Consider the following 10,296-nt stretch of genomic DNA (forward strand, 5'->3'; position numbering starts at 1 on the left):
ATATTTTCCAATTTGTAATAGTCTACAAAGTGTCCGAAGGTAAGCTTTCACGAGGAAATTAAATTCAAGAAGGAGATTGGAATTAAATTCTACGTTATTACTTTAAAGGTTTGTCAGGAGATCCCCTCCGTTTGAACGATTAAAAAGAAATCGTTTCATTACTTAATGGACCCTGAGGAACAAGCAGTACACAGGGTGGCACAGGATAACTTCGACATCCCTTGTCGAGATAATTATGCATTGTTTGCGTCAAAAACGTTTGTATTTGGTCATAAATTTTCTTTCTAATCTTCATAATATCTTGGATGTGCATGTACACTGATCATGCAACAATATAACGTACTTGCCAAGTTTTATATTTTAGAAATGAGATCACTTTTGATGTATGTTCATATAGCTGTACCTCTTTTCTCTTTTCAACTTATTTGTATCATTGTTCACGAACTTCACGGGTTGTAAACAACACATCGTTTAATACCTATCATTTCTTTGTCATTTCCTTCTGCCACAGTATCATCTTGCAAGTAGTGACTAATGGGACGATGAGTTTGACGAGTCCATTTCCAAGCGTGGCGACCATCTTAGAGGATGGCGTCTCCAGTCTTGGACCCGGTGACGCATCCGCCAACAGTTCGATGGCTGCAGACAAATTGGAATATGTCATTACAAAGGAGGTTCTCCAGCTCTACATCTACTCCTACTTGGATCGGCTTCTCGTCACGGTTGCCATGCCCATCATCTTCATCATCGGTGTCATTGGGAACGCTTCGGTCATCGTGGTCTTCCTTCGGATCAAGGGTATGAGGACGGTCACCAATCATTACCTGATCAACCTCGCTATCGCCGACATGCTCTTCTTCTTGGCCGCCGTGCCGCAGTTCTGGATTCTTTACGCTACGAGTCCCGTCTTTGCGGATTACAAGAGCATCAGCCGTCCTTACTGCAAGATAACCATGTTTGCAACCGATGTTGGAATTATAGTGTCTGGACTGACGGTCATCGTGGTCACTCTGGAGCGATACGTTGCTATTTGCTGGCCCCACAAATTCAAGCAGTTGAGCACGAGACCGCGAGCGATATTGGTATGCGGGTTGATATGGCTTTTTACCTGTCTTTACAAAATTCCCACCATCATCTTCGCCGATTTGTACGAGGTTAATCTGGTCTGGCCCGAGTCGTCAAACGAGACCGACTTTGATCAATACCCAAGGACCAAAGTAGACTGCTCCTATTGTTTACCAAGAGCACACAAGCCATGTGGTCGCTTTCGGTTCTCGCTTACTGTAGATCAGTTCCTCTTGCTCATGGTGATACCTGTAACCATGGTCCTCTATACCTTGATAGTGCTCCAACTACAGCGCCTTAGCAAGAGTTCTTCACTGCGTGGTTCTGCAGGGAGTTCTTCAACGCGCATGAAGAAGCAAGTTGTACGCATGCTTATTGTAACCATCACCGTCTATATCATCTGCATCACACCATTTCGTCTGCTCAATCTCTTCGATATATTCCGGCACAGTCTTCCTCCTGACATCACCTGGGTTCTCGTCAACACGGCCCGCATAATGATGTACACAAACTCCGCTGTCAATCCAATTATATATAACATCATGAGCGACCGGTATCGTCATGCTTTCCGCCAAACATTCCTTTGTTGTATTCCAAGTTATGTGAATGTGAACGGAGAGGCGTCCAGTGACAGGAAATCAAAGTATACCAACAACGCAAGCACGCGATTCGAATATGAGCGTTCTACGAGGTAAAGAGCTTCATCAAGGTTGCGTTACCCATTCGCTCCACTTCAACGAGTTAGGAAATCTAGCCCTCTTGCTCTCGTGGTGATCCGGGAATTCAGAAAGATTTTCCGGTTGACATTTTGTGTAAAATTGAAACAGTGAATCATTTATCCAAACGCAGATTTTCAAAGTACTGTGAATTGTCATGGATACAAACTATTGCCAAAATGTACTGCCATAATGTGTTCACACATTCTTCATATTTGGGAGGTCGTCAAACATTATCAAGGTATTACGAACGAAGAAAGGCTTCTGAGTTGGATTTCTCCGCCAATGCATGAGAAAGCAAACAGATATTTTTGCTATGTTGCCTTTAGAGGTGATTTCTGCAGCAGATTTCGCGTCGATTTTCTCAAAGTTACATTCCTTACGGAAAGCACTGCGATACAAAATATCCTTCATCTTTCAACGTCAGTTGCTTCGATATCTTCGGGCATACAGTTTATTGCTAAGATTAAGTGGAAAATAATTATACGCTACCTGGTCGACAAAATGCATAATATAATATTTTTTTCTGAAATAATCATCGTGTCCACAGTTGTTCGACTTGCGGAAGATAAGTAACCTGAAGAATATCTAAGTGTGGCTGAGTGTAAATATAAAGAACAGAACTGATTAAAGCGACCATCGGGACTGTGTACTGATTATACAATCTACGTTGAACCCAAGGAATTCAATCATTAATCCCGCGAATTATTGTAGTTTGTCATATTTTACTTTATTCGGGTTACTAATGTAAAACAAGGCATTAACATAATTCAACATGAAATGTTTATGAAGCTCCACCACTGTTTAACTTGCTCCAACCTCTAAACGATTTATCGAGCCACCAAACGCACGTTACCCACGCCAACAACAGGACGAAATCTTGGAGATGCCATCGCTTAGGTTTTGTTTTGTGATTTGAAGGAAAACGCAGCAAATATAGTGTAGTAAACTTTGAAATGACGGAACCTCTCCCCATTTAATATTAAATGGAAGGAAAACAAAAGAATGAGTGAGCACGTTTGAGGCAGATCATTTTCGCGACGTAAACGCTGGTTTTTGCTTTCTATTCAACCGGACGTTCTATTCATTGACAAACACTGATAGACAATGATCAAAGTCTTGAACACTGATCAATTCTGAGTATTCGAGGCAGTTCTGAGAAGTACAATTCCCGTACTTGTAATCTTAAGATATGTACTATCTTGATGTTGTTGCTGTACAAAAAACAAAGATTATCCATAAATGTATATTTGGAATCCGTGTCTGCTGTGGTTCCTGTGTTGAATTTATTTTTCTTTGAAATGATCACGACATTTGTAACATACACCATTACTTATTATACTCTTGTCAATCACGTGTGCTTTGGAATGATGCTGGAGACTACCTATTGCATTAATTTAAAGAACCCAAGGGATTCTTTAAATAAGAAACATTTTACTTTTTTGTTAATTTGAGTACTTACAATGCAGATTCGTATTTTCTTGAAGCCTACCTGTTTCCAGAATACCGGTTATTAGAGAAATAATACGGAATCGACCCAAAGTTTGGCTTTATACTGTGGACCGCATCAAAACATTGTGTAACACAATCAACAATCACTGAATTCATACTGTCCATTCAGTTTCACTTTCGAATTAATTCGTTATTTTCTTTAAACACTAGGATGAAGTAAATATCAAATACGTTTTTCGTCTCTGATAATCATTCAGATTTGTAACATCCTTGTCCACTCGTCATGTCCGTGTACAGCTGGGTTTTTTTTAATGCAAGGAAATATGTATTAGTGTATAAGTTATATACAGTAGCTTAAGAATTATGAATTGAAATTATTGACACGCTCAGTTTTATGGGTTGATCAAGGACCCTAGGAATCATAAGTTAGAAATATTCCTAAATAGTCAGTGATATATTTATTAATTATATATAATGAAAATGGTGATTTTGGTGTGACCCCACAATTTTCTCAAATTGTGTGCTTTTTAACGAGGAATAACCACTAACAAACCACACTGATGAATGTATTGATAAACGCTTGAACGTAACATTATGTATGACTGTTGTAATGTTTCTCGAAGTTGCTGTTCTGGCATCATTTCAGTATCTTTTTGAAAAAGATATGTGTGTATGATCTCTTTGTTCTTTCATCGTGTTTACAGGACGGATATCACACCATATTCAAACAGGGAAATGTATATTATATTTCAAATTAGATGAATTATATGAAAGTATTTTCTAGCGACGATCGTAAAGTATTTTATCTTCTATGAATCCTATTACAACTACTCTGCATATCAATTGCTCATTGTAAGCGCATAATGTCTTGTGTTGTTGACTCTTTGGAATTGATTGAATTAAAATACATTACATTTAATGCTACATTAAATGTTGTATGGAAAAAAAAAACTTGTGTAAAGGGATATTTGGAATGTTCATCTAATTCAAGGTCTTTTCAGGAAAGTAAAATGTATGCACGATTACAGTGCTATATCTTTGATGCAAGTGAAGTTTTACTAGTCTACATGAAAGCAGATATAGAATATTTACAGGCAAGCTTAAAATGTACTTTTCATTTAGAGTCCATGAGAGATACAAAAATTGCTACTTCAAAACTTCTACCTACACGGAAAGAAATGTTGAGGTATTGATCGTGTCATGCATCATGAAAGAAGCGTTCCAGAATTTAGTGGGAATAGTATTTTTATCTCACAAAATTACTGCAATTATTTAGTTGAGTTTGTGAGCTTTTGGAACCATCGGTATGAATACAATCTTGCTGAAAAGTTCATATATGAATATGGACACATGGGACTACTGTTACATGTGGCATCGAAAACGTTGTCCGTAGTTCTGTTTTTTGTTTAATCTGGTCATATTTGAAATATGGGGGCATTCGAAGAGAGACCTTTTTTCACTTTTTTCATGGTACATTGCTTTTTTAATAGTATTCTAGAGAGGAATATAAAGAATAAGAAAGTTTACAAATATTTTCCAAGTATATGAAATCTCAAAACCTCTATTAATTCTTCTGAAGCATATATTAACACGCCTCTTCACTGTTTTACCTGATAAAACACGCACCCATCCACCTTCACACACACTCACACTCACACACCCTCACGCACATCACACATACACATTTTATACAGATATATATATATATATTTATATTTTGTATTAATGTGTACTCAGGTATGCAGATTATTTCATCTAATCATTTCTGCTCAAATGTTCGACGTATCCTTAAGTGTTGCTTGGGGGCAGACTTTGCAGGTTATTTTTGTTTTAATCTACGCAACCAATATTCTTTCATTTCCTTCCGTACCGGAATTTCGAAGAAACGCACATCATCGGAAACCTCAACATATCACCCTTTAGGTTAAGAATGCCTCAATGGCGCCTCTGACGATACATTCCATACCAATCTTCATTTGATTACTTCGTAGAATCTATGAGGGGAAAGAGATGCAGAAGAAAAGGTCGAATATGATACAGAACTTCTCCTTCAGGTCAACACTGTTGACATTCTATCTGGGGGTATCGCTGTTCTAAACTGTCAGTCAATCAAGTTACTTTCCTGTCGCAGTGGTGGAATGGTTAATCGGGTTACCTGAGACCCCCACCTAGCCCCAGGGAGTAAATTGGGAGATCATTGAGAGTCATGTATCCTGAAGTATGAGCAGTGATAGTTCAGAAAGGTAAAGACGACTTGCTGTTTCCATGATCGGCACCTAAAATACCATTAGGTTTGAGTTACATGACGTTCTATATCGAGAAGAGTAGGCACGTAGTTTCCAGGTCGTATAACACAGGCCAGGAATTCCATAAAATTCATAAAAAATGAAATACAAACCAGAGTTATCAGGTAGTTCGAGGATTTATTTCTTTTATACTTTGGACATAAATGTTGTTGACGCCTTAGATTACATCCCTGGCTTCGACCACTTCACAAATATTGCATGTAATCCGACGCTGGGTTTAAGTAATGTCTAAAGTCGAGTTTAAGAATGCTTAGAAAAGAAATCTCGTTTCTCCTTTCTTAAACTTGACTTATGAAAGCCAATGTTGGGTTCAACTTACTCAATACAGAGTTATACAAATAAATGTATATTTTTAGATATTTCACAGAGTGATCGAGACGAGTTCCCTGTCTACTTGTTTCACTCTATGTTAAAAAAGATGATAATACTTCTCGATATAAATATTTGGAAAGAAGAAAGGCAAATTATATTTGGCACATATCGGTCAAAGTGAATATTTAAAACTAGTCGCCATTTTATACGAATATTTACATTTTATGGGGAAAAGAAGGAAGTAATACAGTCACGATGACGCTATCTCTGCACGAAGCAGCATTTGAAAGTAATCTTCATTCCATTCCATACTTCAATCAGCCACAGCCAAGATGCACTATGTTGCCAATTTAACAATTCCCAAGACTAATGACCGTAAAATTACGAAAGTAAGATATACAGAAATTGACATTTGAGGTTCTCTGATACAAGACAAATATGAAATTGACAGGGGAATATGGGAATAAGGTAGCGGCTTTGTATTTGTATTATTCTACCCCCCCCCCCCCTCCCCCCTCCCCCCTCCTAAGGTTATGTGCTTAGAAAACACATATTTGTTTGAATGTAATGTTATTCGTGAGCTATTTGAGAGGGATCATTTTACAGCGTATTAAGCAACTTCAAGAGTATAATTTTCACATTTTGGATGTTGAATAGTATGAATACTGGAGAATCTGAACTCTATCTATATTTAATCTTCTAAAGCACTTTCACCCTTATAACTCAATTCAAGCTATATATGTACAGACAATTGTAAACTAACGGTCTGTTTTAGTTGTCGCTGTTTAATCATTATAGAATATACTGGTATCCTAGCTTAAAATTGTAACCTTAAAAAATGTTGAAGAAAGCACACAGGAATTGATAATTATATTAAAAGGGGATGTTTTGTTTTCTCAGAGAAGCCACATTCTGGTGAATGTCCTTATTTTGTTAAAATTGCATGTCTTTCCCCAAGGGCATGATGGTGCAGCGTATGGTAGTCTGGGACCACAACGATAATTACCTCTTCTTTTTTTTCTAATGCAGACTAGAATTAGCCAATAGTATCCATACCACACACAAACACACACGTACATACACACAAAGGGGTCTCTGAAGTTTTTCTCGAGAAAAAAAATTGTGTGTGTTTATACACATCATAGGTAGAGAAACTCACAGTAGAATTGCGTAAACAACATGTATTTCGTAATAATTCAGCTACTAAACAGTTATTCTTTTAACGGTAGGACAGGAATTTTGCATAAAAATATTCTACTTAACGAGAAATTTCGCAAAATATAAAGGTTCTAGCATTTTTTTTTCTTCTGGTGCGAGCAAGATTCGTATAGCTATGAATATTAGACAACTTGTTTCGACCCATGTGTCAGAGATATTTTTTAGGATTTGTTTTAATTTTACTTGAAAATATGTATTCGATTGGAATAAAGTCATGAGGAAAAACTGTTTAAGTCCACAATTAAAACAAATAGTTTCTGATGCAGCTACGTATCACCCTCTAAAAATGGTGTGCTTACTAAAATGCATGAACCCTTCTCAGTTTTAAACCTATGACTATTATATTAATAGGATAATCCAAGCCCGAATCCAAGATATACTTCTGATATTTCTTAACCATGTTAATATGATCATTGTGTGGCTTGTAGCATGATAAGTAAGCTTTCATCTATTTGTTATCTTTAAAGCATTAGTGTATTATCCTCCACACACAAAATGCGTTCGTTATCTAGTCAACAACGGATAAACATCGTCCATTACACAATACACGTCCAGTAAGAGGAAAGTGAGCAGGTCAGCCCGAGAGGTGACACCTGCCTATTTTCTCTCGTACGATCCGCGGTGAGCCTCTGATAAAGCTCAATACAATTTCCTCTTACACAACAGTCTCTACAGACCGTCTTCCCTGCAGTACACCATGCACAATTAACCGTCCAGTATTTGACCCACTTGTAAGGCAGGTGCACTGGAGCTAAAGCTTAGAACTAATCACCGGTAAATATCAGACACCATGACCTATACATCAGTCATTCTTTATTTCCCACGTGAGGATGCAGTCTTGCCAAAACAGTTCTCTGAATGTCCATTCTCATCCCCTTATTCTATTCTTTGATGAATGATGTAATCATGATAATAAGCACCTAAACAACGAAGCGGGTGTTTGTCTTGATAAACACCATACGACCTAACAGTATGGTTTTAGCGCTAATTATGATTTTTATTTTTAATTGGGGGATACGTCGGTTATATAATTCAATATGCATTGGCGGACGACAATGAACAGAGTACTCTCGTCAATCATATTAAGCCTCGGATAATCATCGACACACTTTCACGAATAGTTCAACTGTTGCTTCTACTTTTTCCCCCTGGAAATCATAGCCTGATGTCCGTTCTAACAAGCCTTTTATTTTATTTTATAAATTATTCAGGATGCAGGGAGTGGAATAGGATGAATTTTGCTTTTCTTATGAGACTTCCTCTCTCTGACAAATGAGGTATTATCTAGATACGAATTTACCTATACATGAAAAATAGACTTTGCAACGCTATTATGCTAATTTTCATTTTCAGACTTCAGAGCTTATGGCTGTTAACAAAAAAGATGAGAAAATCAGGTTTAAAATATTTTTTTTATCGTATGTCAGTAAACAACGCAACAACTAAATGTTCACCGTATCACCTACTTAAAATGGGATAGTTAGTTAGTGAGATAGCAATGTTATTTTAATGTGACTTAATGGTGGTATAGTCGTCTTCCGTCCTTATTTTATGTTTTATTTTGTTTAATCTTCCCCACTGGTATCATCTTTCATTTCTTTCCTTTTCTCTTTTGATTTCTTCTCTTAACCACATTAACAATTGACCGGCCGGCTGGCTATGATTCCTAACGTTCCCTCTCTGTTCAACCTTTCTTAAACAATCGCAATCGCTCACGGGCATTCCACGTCATTCTGAACATGTGCAATTCTCTCCGAAAAGAATGAAACTCGACCGACGACGGAGAAATCCCAGTCAACCAAAAACCCACAAGACTGGCGGCCCGCAAGACGTCGGTCTCGCGGCTTGTTTCTCTCATTGGCTCCCCGAGTTTTTAACCCTGCTATAACTTATCCGAAGACACATATTAAGAACTACATACTTTTGGTATCGTTGGTCACTGTTCTCGTAAGCCGCCTTTTAACATGTGACAACATTTCAAATAATTTGTAAGCATTAAATTGAGTTCGATGATGAATAATGTACCATGGCATATATTATAATTCAACGCAAAGGGAAGCATTTTAATTGTATCCTCATTTATTTTATTTATTCATGTCTTCTTTAAAAAGCAGGGTAGGTCATTCAGATTTAAAAAAAAAAAAAGATGCAACATACAAAATACGTTTTCTTTTTTACGCTGCTTCCGTTTCGGCAAACAGCGGTTAAGAACTTTATCAGGTATCAGCAACATAATCACTGTATCATGATGACGCATGACAAAATAGTGCTGTTACCATGGCAATAATTTACTTATCCCATGCCACGACCCACTTTGTGAAAGTGCGAAATGAAACGAGAGTGATCAGTGGAGAAAGAAACTGTCTTACATCTATTATGAGCCTCTGATACTTCTTTTGAAAAGAATAGTAAGAAAAAAAGTAGAAAGGCGGATACTACGTGCTAAAGCTTTGTGAAGATCTAATTTGTTTTTAGTTTGCATGAAAGCTAAGATTTATCATTCTGTCAGCAACCAAATCGAAATGTCGGTTTTATAACAAGATAATCCGACTAGATTATGGATTTCTCCGCATGTTCTGCTATGGATACAAAACAGAATCTAATCTTCCTCTATTTCCAATTCCAATGTTGAAACAGATAACATAACATAATTGTTCTCGATTCCTCTATTTCCAATTCAAATGTTGAAACAGATACCTTAACATAATTCTTCTTTTTAAAGACCGTTAAGCTTTCAAAAAGGTACCATCTCCATAATAAGTACTTATGATATCACCCATGCATACTGGAGTAACTTATCTTAACTTTATTTTGACTTATTTCTTCGTTATTCTATCTATAAAATGCAATTTATAAGATCCGATTTGTTTTTTGTTTTTTCCCCCTCCCCTGTGGATCACTTCATATCTACCTTAGATCATAACACAGATCCTATTCTTACGACAAAATTGTGGGTCTCGGGAAGTTATTTCTCGCTTGAATTTTAAGCTGTTATTAATGTAAATGTAAATAATTAGGTCGAACTTGATCGCAAATACTTCCGAAAGTAATCATCTTAAGGCAATTTCAACAGCATTATGGGTCGCCTATGAAATTCGCTATGCCCAGGATAGAAGTGGTTGGAACTTCATCATCAATAGGGTCACAAAGGGTCAGTCATGGCTCGTAGGACGACGACACCAACAGTGAGGTACTGCATAATCCAACCAAGAATGCTATGGAATGTA

General features: G+C 37.1%; 1 protein-coding gene across 1 annotated transcript; it reads left to right on the forward strand.

Moving 5' to 3' along the window:
- The first annotated feature begins 484 nt into the window (after positions 1-484).
- LOC581903 (ecdysis triggering hormone receptor subtype-A) lies at positions 485-4,184 on the forward strand. The gene has a single exon (XM_030972716.1). It carries the CDS (start codon positions 543-545, stop codon positions 1,758-1,760), a length of 1,218 nt encoding a protein of 405 aa, XP_030828576.1. The 5' UTR covers positions 485-542; the 3' UTR covers positions 1,761-4,184.
- Positions 4,185-10,296: the final 6,112 nt, after the last annotated feature.

Source organism: Strongylocentrotus purpuratus, unplaced genomic scaffold, assembly GCF_000002235.5.
Source record: "Strongylocentrotus purpuratus isolate Spur 01 unplaced genomic scaffold, Spur_5.0 spur5_scaffold_6, whole genome shotgun sequence".
NCBI classification, from domain to species: Eukaryota; Metazoa; Echinodermata; class Echinoidea; order Camarodonta; family Strongylocentrotidae; genus Strongylocentrotus; species Strongylocentrotus purpuratus.